Source organism: Maylandia zebra, linkage group LG5 (assembly GCF_041146795.1).
Source record: "Maylandia zebra isolate NMK-2024a linkage group LG5, Mzebra_GT3a, whole genome shotgun sequence".
Classification (NCBI taxonomy): Eukaryota; Metazoa; Chordata; class Actinopteri; order Cichliformes; family Cichlidae; genus Maylandia; species Maylandia zebra.
The window spans coordinates 29,183,578-29,198,145 of NC_135171.1; the positions used below are offsets into that span (position 1 = coordinate 29,183,578).

General features: G+C 38.9%; 1 protein-coding gene and 3 non-coding genes across 4 annotated transcripts; all 4 read right to left on the reverse strand.

Annotated features, from left to right (window-relative positions):
• Positions 1-4,147: 4,147 nt before the first annotated feature.
• On the reverse strand, positions 4,148-14,279 carry ahcy (adenosylhomocysteinase). The gene is made up of 11 exons (XM_004548840.6): positions 14,121-14,279; positions 11,023-11,213; positions 9,717-9,792; positions 9,309-9,461; positions 7,988-8,100; positions 7,387-7,594; positions 7,152-7,239; positions 6,933-7,050; positions 6,187-6,309; positions 5,939-6,010; positions 4,148-5,463 (listed from the first exon to the last, which is right to left on the reverse strand). The coding sequence occupies exons 1-11, from the start codon at positions 14,146-14,148 to the stop codon at positions 5,332-5,334; spliced, it is 1,302 nt and encodes a 433-aa protein (XP_004548897.1). The 5' UTR covers positions 14,149-14,279; the 3' UTR covers positions 4,148-5,331.
• Positions 6,504-6,636, reverse strand: LOC111501498 (small nucleolar RNA SNORA17). Its single transcript, XR_002721521.1, has one exon. It is a non-coding gene; the product is annotated as a small nucleolar RNA SNORA17 (small nucleolar RNA).
• Positions 8,787-8,918, reverse strand: LOC111501500 (small nucleolar RNA SNORA17). The gene has a single exon (XR_002721523.1). It is a non-coding gene; the product is annotated as a small nucleolar RNA SNORA17 (small nucleolar RNA).
• Positions 10,100-10,232, reverse strand: LOC111501499 (small nucleolar RNA SNORA17). The gene has a single exon (XR_002721522.1). It is a non-coding gene; the product is annotated as a small nucleolar RNA SNORA17 (small nucleolar RNA).
• Positions 14,280-14,568: the final 289 nt, after the last annotated feature.

Sequence of the window (14,568 nt, forward strand, 5' to 3'; positions counted from 1 at the left end):
GTTTTCGTTGGAACTGTATCCTCCAGAGGAAATAGTCCATGAGAAAACTGCTGTGTGAAAAACATCTTATTCAGTTATCATGAAAGGCAGAAGCAGGGTGCTTCACAGAATAAGAACAGCATAATTACAGGTATAGCATTAATCTCTGCACACATGCCTGCTGCCTGGCATCTGGTGTTGCCTATTGTTCGAAGGCAGTTCCTCTTTTATTTAATTTGTGGTCTTAAAAAAATCCAGTGACATGGGCTCTGATACTGGGCTTTAATATTGATGAAATATAGAAAAATCGAAGACGATTCATCACAAAAAACACCAACAGACATGAAAAAAACAACCTGATTCTCCGTTCTTTTCTAAATCTGCATTGTTAAGATAGCTTCCAATTCTTCAAAAATAAAATAAATATAAAATTATGCACAAAAGATCAAAACATCACATCATACCAACATTTCCAAAGGTGAATTTATATTTATTTAACATGTTATAGAGTACTTACACTGCCACCTGCTGGTGAAATCAGGTTAGTAGCTAAAAAAAATGTAGGTGCTAAACGCTAAAATAACAATAATAAAATAAACACATGCAAACCTGAACTAAAGCTTATTTCATTTGAGCAACAATTAAAGCCCTTACCATCTCAACAATATAACACAATAAGCATTAAAGGAAAGCATTTATTCTTGTGGGTATGTCTTCTTCCAATTATTTCTGCTCTTTTTCTGTACCAGCAACTGTTAAATCTGCTAAGTGTTATTAAAGCTTTTATTCTATCTGGTAATAATATTTGGGCTTCAGAAGGGATGCATCTGTACATCTCTTTAAGACCACAAATGCTTTGGGAATCGTCTTTCAGTCGAATCACCCAGTTGTAAACAGTTTACAATTCTTTGATGTCGCTACATTTCCTTTTTCTTTGTGTTAGAATTTGCAGAGCTTGTGACTTTGTGGTGAATTTCCCCTGCTGGTCATAACATTGGCAACAACTGGTTAACCTGCGATGAAAGCTTTCCTGGCTTTCTTCACAACTGTTGGATTAAAGCCAGATGTTATAAAAGTATTGAAAAGTAGAGCAAATCAAAATGTGGGACATTGTTTCAATGTGTGGGATGAGGGACAATGGGTAAAACTGGTCTTTAGTCTCACATGAAGCGTGACAGCTGGTGGGTGTATATAAAATACTTTATTGTTAATCTATCAAATACCACTTAGTAGAAGAGCAACATATACATTTGTTACCCAGGAAGTACAGATACTTGCAACTATACAACAGGATAAAAAAAAGAATAGTAAAAATATCCAACCATGCAATAAAAGTAGAATAAGCATATCAGAAGTAAAGGGTGCTTTGTGCATTGACCCAGGGGATAGCCGTCCTCATTAGTGCTTCTGAAGTGCTCCACTTTCCCTAATTTAAATCATTGAACTGGAACTCTCCACCATATATGTGTTGTTGGCATCTTTAGAGCATTTTCATGGAGTTATCTGCCAAATACTCTGGCCTCCTGTAAGGTACAGACCACACAGGACGTTTATGCTTCAGTTTTGGTTAAGTGAAATTCTGGCATTTTACCAGACTGTTATTCGTACCAATTAACAGGTATACATATGTGCATCGCACCCTTGGAGGCAACATGCAGGCATTAGCTGTAAACTTAGATCAGCTATTTACCCCGAATATGGTCGCTTTTGGTTCAACTGAATAAAACGTATAAACCGTTTCATACACACTGAATTCTTAATGTGAGGTTTACTTTGGAGAGGGCTTTAGTGTCTCTTACTGCTGTGTGTTTTATCAGTCCAAGCTCGTGTTTTCAGAACAGTCTATTCCAATAATATCTCAAGTCATGTGTTATCTTGTGTCACAATTTGGCCTCGAGAGAGATTGAGGTCTCCATAAAACAGATTTAAATGAGCTCTTCCACGCCACTGGAGAACTTCTTTTTTTTTTTAAAGCAGATCAGGTGAAACCTCAGGAGACATTCAAAACAGCAGACTGACATTATACATGTTGAGCTTCCTTCATCCCCGTTTGCCCCAACAGTCACCTTAAGGTCCTTTTATCCTGCCTCTTGATTTTTTTTTTTAATCCAATCAGTCAAGTGACTCTGAAAATGATTTAAGTACTTAAATTATGGCGTTATTTTTGTGCCATTATTCTGAGCGCAAGTAAAAAAAAAATTGCAGGTGCAAGTGTTGCATTTTGAGGAGAATTTTAATTTGAGCGACGAAAAGCTAAATTTGAGTGAACAAAAATCATTGCTGGGTGCAAAAAATGTATTTCAGTGTTTGCTATTATCCACACACACACAATAGCAGCCTCTCTCGCTCAGTTTTTGCATTTGCGCTTGCTTGCAATGTGTTGCTCGCTCTCAACATTTCTGCCCATGCGCGTTCAGCTCTTTCTGTACACCGTTATATTTGTGCCACAAAACCAGCCAATCACAGACTTGGATGCAAAAAAAAAATCTGATTGGCTGTTCTTGTCTCCAATCAGCTCGAAATGACGAAATGCAATATCCCAGAATCCATTTCGTCCAAAACTCAAACGAGGCAGTGGCGGAGTTTGAAATATTTCTCTTTCTGGGTCACAAAATAAACTGAATTCATTCCGCACGCAATGAATTTTGTTCACTCAGCTTTTCTTTGCTCAAAATAAATTTCTCCTCAAAATGCAACACTTGCACCTGCATTTTTTTTTTTACGTGCGCTCAGAATAGTGGCACAAAAATAACGCCATATTAAATCTGCATTAGGTCTGCTGATCTGACATCTGGCTTGTGTTGTGTCAGCTAACTCAATTTTATAGTCTTTTTTTTTTATATATAAACATTGTGACTGATGTCTTGAGGACTTGTACAGCAGACGATCTTATCTGGATTTTCAGCTGGTAGGGAGCATGTTTGGACTGTGAGGCCAGAGCACACAGTGTCTTTTCCAAAAATTCATCATGTTATAATATAAAACAACTGCTCTGCAATGATGTCCATTACTAGCAGGAACAAAAGATTTACCAACAAGATAGTGGAGCCAACCACAGCTGTCAGACTAGGCACTATTGCATTCTGCAAATTCACCTTTAAAAAGTAAAGGACCTAGAGAATGACAGGCACTGAAGCAGTTGAAAGGGGAGGGGTTTTTCTATCACTTAAAAGTGTTTCAGATATGTGATTAGCACAAGAGCTGTCACTGGTTATTATATTCAACACATTACATATATTTAAAATGATGCAGAAGACATTTTTCCCAGGTAAGGGGATCAGGCCTCCTTGTGTGACTCCTAACTACACTCATTTTTTGGGGTTGGACACCCACACCCCAGGTCGCCCCTTTAGCCTGTAAGCAAATTTGAAAATTTTAGAGCGAATGCCTGTGGTTTAGCTGTGCTCGGGGCAATGAGCTGCGTCGGGACGTGGATTGCTTTAACTATGAGGCTTGAATTTATCGTTCATTTATTTTTTTAACTGGTCATTCCTGCCAACCTGTTAGGAAAGATTATCACAGTATTTATGCCATACAACTAAAAATTTATTTAAACCTCATTTAGGTCACAAGCAATTTATCTGCTAAGACCCTAGAAATATGGACCGGAGTTATACCAGACAATGGTAGGAGGACAGTTTTATCTTCATTTGGGAATTTTTTAGCAACCCTATGAAAAATCCTCAGGACTGTAATATACACACACAAGTGAAGAATTTTTTAATTATCTGCTGCTCTACTCAAACATGGTAATACAGTAGGCTATCAGTTGGCCAGAGTGAAAAATGTACTTGTCAAATAAGGCAAAAAGGACTTGTTGCTTTTACTGTATATCAATCAATCGCGCTTGTGTGTGGTAACCCTCCTGACTCTGAATGAGCCAAGAATAACCCTAAAGGTTTGTTTCAGTTTAGTGAAAGATCACAGCATGGATTAAACTAAGAACTTTGTTATGGTTAGAACCTGCTTTGTCATAGCTGCAATATTAAACACAGATAAGGTTATGAAAAAGGCTTAATATCAATTTAAAACAGGCAACGAACAAGCCATCGGGTGTTTCAGCCAAATGTTTTCTTGACCCGACCTTTCAACCCAATATAAAAAGTCCCCCCTCCAGAGAGATGCATCACCTTACAACCATACGAGGAGAAAGAATTCAGAGTCGGCATGTTTTTCCTTTTTGTTTTTTTAATCGTCACTTGGCAGTTTCAACATTAATCCACTTACAAGCAGGTAAAGCCTGCATTGAGGCTTTAACCGTTGAGGGGAAAAGACGGGCACTTCACCTTCACCGTGATCCATTTACACCCAGCATTGCAAGAACCTAACTGGACATAGTGCGTAACGAAAAGAGTTGAGAAGGTGGGGCACTGCAAACACTTTGTCCCTTCGAGTTGAATTACATTAATTACATCAAAAGGAAGAAAATGAGGCATCAAAAGGACTCCTAAATCAGGCAAAAACGTTACGTGCTTTGGTGGTACTTTGATTACTTTGGCTGCGGCTTGCCTCTTGACTTCAGTGATTAGTCTGGATGAGTGGTTATCGCTTCAGGACCGATCCCAGTTTTGTTAAGACAGCTTGAGTGCAGTTTTCAATTAAGTGCTAACACATGTCATTATTAGTGTGAACACACTGGAATTAGGCCAAACATTTGCCTGGCTTAAGATGCGGGAGAAAAACCTGTCCCATCATGTTCCACCTTGAGCCGCTATGAGACAGAGAGAAGAGTTTAGATAGAAAAGCATGAGGATTTGTTTTATTCCATAAACAGAGAGGGAATGACAACCAGCAAGAGAAATTCTCTTTAACAGCAGTAGCACTTGATGGCGTTTCGGAAGAGTATGGGCGAGAAAGAGGAGAGATAGCCGAAGAGTTTGGCGTGTGTTGGTGTGTCAGAGCAGAATAAGACGAGATTAAAAAAAAAAAAAAAAGCTTCCACAGCTTCATCTATTTATTCTTTTAAAAAAAACTAACCATTTAAAGCTACTGATGGAAGCTTTGGTGGTAGAATGGCATCCACCTAAAGTCTAGCTTCAACCAGAGGCGAGTCGTTCAACGCTCGCTAGTTAGCAGAAGCTACCGTTAAGGGTACCGTTTTCAAACGTCAGCATCACCAAATGGATTGCCAGATGCAACTTGTGAATTAATGTCTTTAGCATTTCATTTACAGGCTGAGGGGAAGAAAAATGTCTCTGTATCCCTGAATCACTGAGCTATTGTCCAGCCTAAAACCAAACACAGCACCCAGAGTGCAACATGGTTCAAGTGCTCCCACCCACCAAACACCAACACCATTCTGGCCACACCTCTTCCTCTTTCTTCTGTTCTTCCCCAGACTTGCAGGGGAGCTTAATAACGATAGTGGTCCGGTTTGAAGGGCCCCTCGGTGGGCAGGCCCAGGTACTTGGCCTGCTTTTCTGTCAGCTTGGTAAGCTTCACTCCCAGTTTATCCAGGTGGGCAGCTGCCACCTCCTCATCCAGCTACAGGCACACAAATAAAGAATAAATGAGCAAAAACATGTTAAATAAAGATTCCAGTTATTTTTCTTTTTTGCCTATTCAGTTTTGGGGGTTTTTGCATTTATCCTTCATGCTTTAATGTCTGCCTGAAAATATTAACAAGCAGAAACTTAGAATTTCAGAAGAGATAATTTTCTTGCAGTGGTTATTTAGTCCCAGAGGTAATTTTTGATCACATCTTAAGATATAATAAATTACTGAATAAAGGTATATAAAATTGCTCTTCACTCAAAAAAATAAATAAATAAAAATAAATTCTGTTTGAAAATCAATGTCTTTACACATCTAAAGAAATTTGACTTAAGAAAAAAAAAAAAGAAGATTCTAGTTTAAGTAAATATCTGACATTTCCTATTCATGTCCAACAAAGTACAAACCAGATACAATGCAAGTGCTGCATAAGCTTAAGCAGTATTATCACAGTGTATGTTCTGACCTTCTTAGGCAGGAAGTAGACTCCCAGAGGGTACTTCGCAGTGTTTGTCCACAACTCAATCTGAGCCAGCACCTACAGTAGAGAACTTGGATTTAATAAAGACTACAAAACAATTATAATGTTATCACTTTGTTTCAAAGACTTTGTTTCAAAGTTCCAAATGTTAATAGAATTCTAGTGTTACAGATGAAAGTTTACAGCATACATAATAATTTTTTTCTGTAGCATCGCTGACTCAGCCTTAGTACCTGATTGGTGAAGGAGTTGCTCATGACAAATGATGGGTGTCCCATGGCACAGCCCAGGTTAACCAGCCTGCCCTCTGCCAGGACAATGACGTGACGACCGTTCTTCAAACGATAGCGATCAACCTGAGGAGTCGGAGGAGAATCAGCAGCTGTGCAGGGACAGTTTAGACATAGCAGGAGACATCTGCTCATCCTTTGTGTTGTGTAACCTCTCCCTGTCCTCGCTTAGGCTTTACCTGAATATTTAGCCAGCTCCTACAACTACACATGTATCAGGGTGATTAAAAAAATGACAGCTGCAGTACATCTTATGTTAAGCTGTTGGTGGGAATAACTCTGAGTCCCCAATGTGTTTTAGAGTCTCAGTGTAAACCACCACCAGTTTCTTTCTGCCACCTTATGACACAGCTGCAACACCAACAGTTGGACTGTAACGCCTCAAGGGGCAGTAAAAAAAAAACAAAAAAAAACCTAACTCATATTGGGGTTTGTTTGTTTGTTTGTTTGTTTGTTTGTTTGTTTGTTTGTTTGTTTGTTTGTTTGTTTGTGTGCTTGTTTTCCATGTGGAGAACTATTTTGGCCACCCCCCTCATGACTAACACACAAAGCAACAGAATACAGAACACTTCAACATTCACCAACATCCTATTAACAGTAATGCCATCTTAATATACATTTTAGTATATACTCTATAACCAAAAACACAGAATTCTCTAGAATCTTTAAGTAGCTGTCATTGTTCTTACCTGAGGCTTGACACTGATCTTCTCAGCAGCATTTTTGTTGAGCCAGCTGACATCAATCTCACAGTCAAAGTGTCCAATATTACAAACAATGGAGTCGTCTTTCATTTGCTCAAAGTGGCTGAAGGTAAACACATTGACTTATAAGCCACTTTTTAAATGTGTAAGAAAACTCAAAAACAATTAAACTGTTTGAAAGACACGAGAGTTGGTCAAACATACTGTCCCATGATTATGTCTTCACAGCCAGTGGTGGTGACAAAGATGTTTCCTTCCTTACAGGCCTCATCCATGGTTGTAACCTCATAACCTGCAAGACAGAGGAGAAAAGCACCGTTTCAATTACAGAAACCTGTTTATTTTAAAGGAAACACATATAATATGCAAGTTTCCCAACAGCTTAAAAATGATTGCTCCCATTATTTAAGTACTGCACAGTTTTGTCATCCTCATCTACCTTCCATAGCAGCCTGAAGGGCATTGATGGGGTCAATCTCAGTGACGATGACACGAGCGCCGAATCCTCGCAGAGCCTGGACACAGCCTTTACCCACATCACCGTAACCTGCCACCACTGCAACTTTACCAGCAATCATCACATCTGTGGCTCGCTTGATACCATCGATCAGACTCTCCCTGCAGCCGTACAGGTTGTCGAACTTACTCTGTGGGTGGGAAACAATGTTATTACATGGAATAAAGAGGCTGTTCCAGACTGAAATGAGGCAGAAGAATACAAGCTGACAGGCTGGTGTTATTAACTGAAAATCTAGTTCAAACTCATTCAATTAGCCATATCATTACTGTATACAAAGTAATTCACCTCATAAACATAATATTTTACAACTACTCCATTATCTTCAAATCTATAGGATGGAGAAAAATAGATCACCAGATAAATATTCACAAGGTCACACATTTTACAGACCAATTCAATCAAGCATATTTATAAACTACTTAACATATTTATATTTGCATGAATGAATAAGTCCACTAGGAGGGATGTTTATATTTTTATACATGATAGGCTGGAGATTAAAAAGCTCAGGATTGCTCACCTTGGTGACAGAGTCATTGACGTTGATGGCAGGGATCTTCAGTTCGCTCTTTTTCAACATCTTGTACAGGTTGTGGACACCTGTAGTGGTCTCCTCCGACACGCCACGGATACCTAGAAATACAAAATTGCTTAAAAACCTGGAACTTTATATAAACTTTGACCGTGACGAATAAATCATGACCACAACTGGTCATGCACTAGACTTATTATAGATGTTTTCAAGCCACAAAAGAACAGTAACAAATAATGTACATAATAACTAACCTCTAAGTGGTTTGGTGTACCCTGTACATAGTTTACAGATTTTTTTGAGAATTTTGGCCATAACCATAAGCAACTGCTGGCTATCACTGAGAAATTAAGGACACTGCGTGGTTATACAAAAACAATACAATCAGTCAGAAGGGATTCACACTTTGAAAGAACATTAGGTTCATTAACCTAATGCCGTTTTAAAACAAGACCTGAAACTAGTGAAAGATACCATAAACTCATCTTGAAAGGTCATATATCAAGTGACCAGTAGTCTTTTTTGCATCTTCAAATCCCACCAGCAGGAATGAAAGACATATTTTCCTTTATGTTTTACCATAGAAGTGCAGGATTTTTTTACTGTGGTGAAAAATGAACACACAATGAAGAAAAATGTTCACAAACAACAAATAGAACATTATTGGGACTTTGAGGGTAAAAGTACCTCTCTCAGTTCTTTAGTTGTAAAGCCACTATTATTCTGTATATACATGACAGCTGGATTTTAACAGGATGTTTGGTCATGCAGTACACCTTTATGTGAAACTGTCGGTGGGAATAACTCTGAGTTCCAATGTGTTTTAGAGTCTCAGTGTAAACTACCACCAGTCTCTCTCTGCCACCTTATGACACAGCTGCAACACTAACAGTTGGGCTGCAACGCCTCAAGGGGCAGTAAAACTACGTGCATTAAAGTGCAAAAAGAGCTTGAGCCCCCCCCCTTCCCGTTTTAGCATTTTCCCACTACACTTAAGATAATGGATCATTGACTGGAAACAAGTCTTGCACAATACCAAGAGCAAAACTATTGTTATACCACGAGCAAACAAGTCCAAGGGAGTTCTACATGAAGAACTTAAGAGCTTGGAAAACTTGCATGAAAAATAAAAATGCTTAAAAAAACCAAAAAAAAAAAACCCATCAGTGTTCATATTATTAAAATAATGTGTCGCAGCTGCTGTATGCAGTGGCCAAAAGCTCAAAGAAAGATTGATTCATGCAAGATTTCTTAAGAATAACAATAGCAGCTTCATTTTACACCGTGAGTGTAGGTGCATAAAACCAACCTGCCAGCAATTTAGGGTACTTTGTGTGGACCAGGTTGGTGAGGTCTCCTCCATCATCCAGGATCATGTTGAGGGGCTGACCATCTTTGAAGTACAGGGTCTGTTCAATGCACCACACATACTCCTCATCTGTCTCACCCTTCCAGGCATATACTACAGATGGACAGAGATATATTTAGTAACGTGCTTTATTTCTAAAATTCAGGTGTGTATATTAAAAAGTCCTGGCAGTTTTGTCATGTATTTAAAACAACACATGGTGCTTTGGAAAGCTCTTAAGAGCATGTACTTCCTCCTAACTGTCACTTCCAAGATTTAAAAAAATCTAAGATTTAAGAATGCTTGCAGAAAATGAGTCAGTTCTGAGACTAATTATCCAATTCATTTCAACTTGTCAGTGTGTGTTACCTGGAATGCCAGCCTTGGCGATGGCAGCAGCAGCGTGATCCTGAGTAGAGAAAATGTTACAGCTCGACCACTGAACCTGAGGAGGAAGAATCTGGGTCAGTTTAGGCACAAACAAATGAAGCTACAATCACACACACTAAACAGGAAATCACCACAATCTATGAAATAAATATTTACATGAACCCAGGTAACCTAGCTGTTGATGAACCTCTGTGCTAATTGATTTTATAAACAACGTGTAAAGTGACATGTTAATAAATAACAGCTTGCTGGCTTTGAGTGCATTTAACTGGTTTTCTGGCAGGATTCTTACTTGGACAGAAATGTGTAGATAACGGAAACCAAAGTCCAACTAAAGCAAGCTACAGCACACTGTGTACTCAACTGTCGGTGGGAATAACCCTGAGTCCCCAATGTGTTTTAGAGTCTCAGTGTAAACTACCACCAGTCTCTCTCTGCCACCTTATGACACAGCTGCAACACTAACAGTTGGGCTGCAACGCCTCAAGGGGCAGTAAATCAGTCACAATGACATGCAATGACGCCTGGTGAGAAAATCATTCAGCACATCTAGATAAACTTTAGCAGCATTCGTTGATTTTTAACTTGAGATTTTCCAATCATCACATTCACCCTTTCATAATGTAACATTACATAATAAATCAGGGTAGGTTTTTTGTGCACACAAAACATGATTTTTCCTGAAGTCAAGTTGTTAGAAATAAACCTTAAGGCTATTACCTTATGAACAAATGTCACTCAATGCTGCCATCTACAGTTCAATACCCTTACTAACAGTTTTAAATATGCAAAGTTGACTGTAAGTCAAGTCACCACCAATGCAGACAGAGTAAAACCAATTCAGGGAAGAAGAAAAAAAAAGGGGGGGGAGGGGAGATTGTTATTTGTTCTCTGCTAGGTCTCAGGGTGCAGGGTCTTGCAGGACAAGACCAGTTGTGGTCAGAGAGATAAAACCAACATGATAACAAGATACCACGGCCTTGAGGCACACAGAGGGGGAGAAAAGCCAGACTCCAGATGGGTTGTACCAATAAATGAATCAATTAATGTGTCCTCTACTGTAGTTGTCTGGAGGGTCTGCACAGTCTTATCGAAAAACAACATAAAGGATTTTGACAGATCTATATGCATCAACTTTAAAGGGACCTACAGTTTGTTCTCAAAAAGACATTACTATGTCTAAATGCAGAAAGTAAGAGGGCATATGTGCCCTCGCACAATGTAGGCGAAGTTACTGGAAGCTCTCTTGATAAATAAATACTAAAAGGCAGCTTTTAAATGTCACCTCAGCTCCGAGGGCAGTGAGGGTCTCGATGAGAACAGCAGTCTGCAGGGTCATGTGGAGGCAGCCGGCGATACGGGCTCCCTTTAGAGGTTTGGACTGACCGTACATCTCCCTCATCTTCATGAGGCCAGGCATCTCGTTCTCTGCCATGTCGATGGCCTTACGTCCCCATTCAGCCAGGCTGATGTCAGCTAGAAAAGAGACCGCAGGTTGTCAAAAGGAGTACAAAGATAAAACTGATTAATGCAATAAGCTTGTTCTCTGGTCTGGCATTCTCAGGTGGATGTTTTTTTGTCAGGTAAAGCCTCATATATGCATCAGACTTGGTCTGTTTATTCAAGTCCAAAAGTTTAAAACTTGAGTGTTTTTCTTTAAGCAAAATGCCTGTTAACATAAATAAATAAAAAATAAAAGACACTCATAACATTCATACATTATTTGTCTGGAGTGTTCCATTTTTCAAAAAGAACTAGTTTGGGGGGGGGGGGGGGGGGGGGGTAAATGCCTAAAACCACATCATCAGGATGTGGTTTTGCAAATCAGCAACTCTGTTATGTTTTAAACTGCAGTTTTACAAGTCTCAAAAAGGCAAATCTAATAGTTTTAATTGTACTGTCCAAAATACTAGCAAAATTGTGTGCAAGTTTAACACCCTGTGCATACCCAGTTTTGTCTGCACAGATTTCTTATATAAAATTGTATAATCTTCTTTTCTAATAATCTTGTTGTAGGTGGAGAATTCACATGACCACAGCTGTGACATAACAGATTTGCACTTTTGACAGTTTGTCTCTACACTCCCTTCTTTCATTTTCATAACAGCTGCTGTTGCACAAGTTGGCCACACTGAGGAAATAAAATCATGTCATGAACAGCATGCAATAGGGAAGTGTGATTATCCTTTTCAAATTGGAATGAGCCAAGTAAGCCAGATCTTTACAGAGAGCACGTAAATCTACAAAAAGTCTGTTTGTTCTTAATCCTGTTTCTTTGTTAGCACTTCAGCCTCTTGTTGCTTTGTATGAAGTGCACTTTCAGAACAACCATGTGCCTATATTAATATCAAACCATTCCTACAAAGAGTAGAATGTGTCATGTCATGTACATTACATGTAAAATAAATATGATTTCTGACAACTCAATGCATAAATATTAGGATTCAACAATGAGGTTATTCAAAAGTGGAGCACTTCTTACACAGAATCTGATACATGTCTTTGCCACAGACAACAGTAAATTAAATCTTTGGCTTTTGGAGGTTTTTTTTATTATTATTTGTTGCTTTTACCATTAAGAAAGCAACTAAATTTTTAAGTGTGTAAAATGTGTGAGGGACAACAACAATGATGGCCAAGTGGCATTAAAATTAAGTTCACTGATTTGTTTTCCCTACAATGCCATCTGCATATTTGAAACCTACCACTAGTTAAGACCTTATTGATACACCTAATTTTTCTTGCTTTTAGTTTTAGACTTAAATACACAGCAAAAATTCCAGATCTATAAATACATTTTCTGACCACTGTCATAATAATTTAATAACATAAGGCAGCACTACCAGCCTTGCTCTCAGAAACATGCTGCTTTGGCTTGTTACTGTAATCATAGCTGCCGACCCACTACAATAGCCTTCTGGTTAGGGCTGTGCAATAAATCACATTTTAACTTCAAATATAAACAATACATTAATTTTGAATACTACAACACAAAAACTAGTTTTGCAACAATTCGTTGTTTCAACTATGAATACACCTTTTTACTTGACAATGGCTTCCCCATAAAGGTCATGAATCTATTTTTTTCTGTTTAATTATAATTAGTAGTTCAAGGAAATAACTTAAAACGTGCATTTCTTCTTTCATACGTTTATTAAACTTACCATTCCTCCAAACTTAATGTATGTTTGTAAAAGAATTGTTATTTATATATAATTACTGACCACAATGACTGTGGTTATGATTTTTTTTGTAATCAAGCAGCACTTGGGAAGGCAGTGTACAATACAAAAGACAGTACTGATTAAATGCTTGTAGTTAACTACTGATTAACCATTTGTAATTGTACTTGTAGTAAATGAGTGTTATTGCATATATTATTATATCACAAATTAACAGATTCGGCTATTGTGTTAAAACTCTTGACCCTTGGATTGCATGCGGACTTCGTCTCATGCCTATCAATTAGCGGGACATTGCCTAACAGCTTCTGTTTCTAGTCAGCTGCAGAATATCATCCACGACAGGTGTGGTTCACATTTGGTGCATTTCAATAGACCAATTGTCCATTTTCATGGCAGACATAGAAGCACAGTTCAAATTTATTAACAGCTCATTTATAGCAAATTGTGACTGAGAACCACGTCTAATTCGGGAACAAAACTATCAAAACAAACAAACAAAAAACCTGTATTCCAATAGAGAGGCCTGACATCAACATTAGGCAAACACCACGTGTAGTGCTTCCGTTACTAGTTTGCAAGTCGCATTCAGTGCAGCATTGTCTATGCCTGTTCTTGTCACTCACGCAGAAACTGGCGGTGAAGCGCAAGTCATCACGGGAGGTGCAGTTTACAAACACAGCTTGAGCCAAGGGTTCTTAGCGACTACGGTTCCACTGATAGACTACAACTCCCAGAGGCTTTGGGTGAGCTTTCTGTTCACGGAGCAGCCCATGCCCGATGCAAGTATGGCTGTTACATGTCGATTCATTCTCAGAAATGAATCAAAGTATGCTTTATTCACATACCGGGAAAAGGAAATCTAAAAGTTTACTGCTAAAATGACTAAGAAACACCAACAAATTAACTGGACAGCTTGCTAAACTGCGGTAATAACATAACACGTTTCACCACATGCTAGCAAGTTAGCAGTAATAGAGTCCAGAAAGCTCTGCAAAGTCTGGGATAAGTAAAAAAAAAATAGTCTAAGGCATATAAAACATTTATTTCGGTATACGGTTGGCTTCTATACTAAATTAAACGCCTATGGGAACCGTTACCCAACCTGCAAACTTAACGCATTACTAGCTAACTAACCGCGAACGTGCTTAGCTTAACTTGATATACAAGTACGGCAGAAAAAATAAACATTGACACTGACCAACTTTGTAGGGGACTTTCTCAGACATGGTTGTTTTGTGGTGTTACGTTCCGGTAAGGTTGAGAGAAGCGGCAGCCTGGCCGACGGACAGAGGCAGAGAGGGAGGGACGAAAACATGACGGCTCGGTTTTTATCGTCGAAGCTTCATCCAGGCGAGTTCACTCGACAGGGCGACTACAACGCGCTTCTCTTTTGAACTCCGATTGGTTGCAGCAGCTCCCGCCCCACGCGTAAACGACTTGATTGGGTAACGGGTGATGTGGGACGTCGAGTCAATTGTGAAATGAGGTCTTGAGGCGAGAAGTTTGAGTGTGTAAGCAAGTTCAGGCTGGAATCTGTCGGTGGTTTCCTGGTTTCTAGATAAGTGACAGTGTAAACTACTTTATTCGTGTAATGCAGACTGCGAAAGTTGAATAACATTTTGCACACAGGCAGATGCTTCACGGTT

Coding starts and splice junctions, on each gene's coding strand:
- ahcy (XM_004548840.6), bottom strand. CDS start 14,148: ATGTCTGAGAAAGTCCCCTACAAAGTTG. Junction 11,214..14,120: donor GAAAGTCCCCTACAAAGTTG/GTCAGTGTCAAT, acceptor TCTCTTTTCTAG/CTGACATCAGCCTGGCTGAA. Junction 6,310..6,932: donor AGATCAGTGTCAAGCCTCAG/GTAAGAACAATG, acceptor CCGACTCCTCAG/GTTGATCGCTATCGTTTGAA.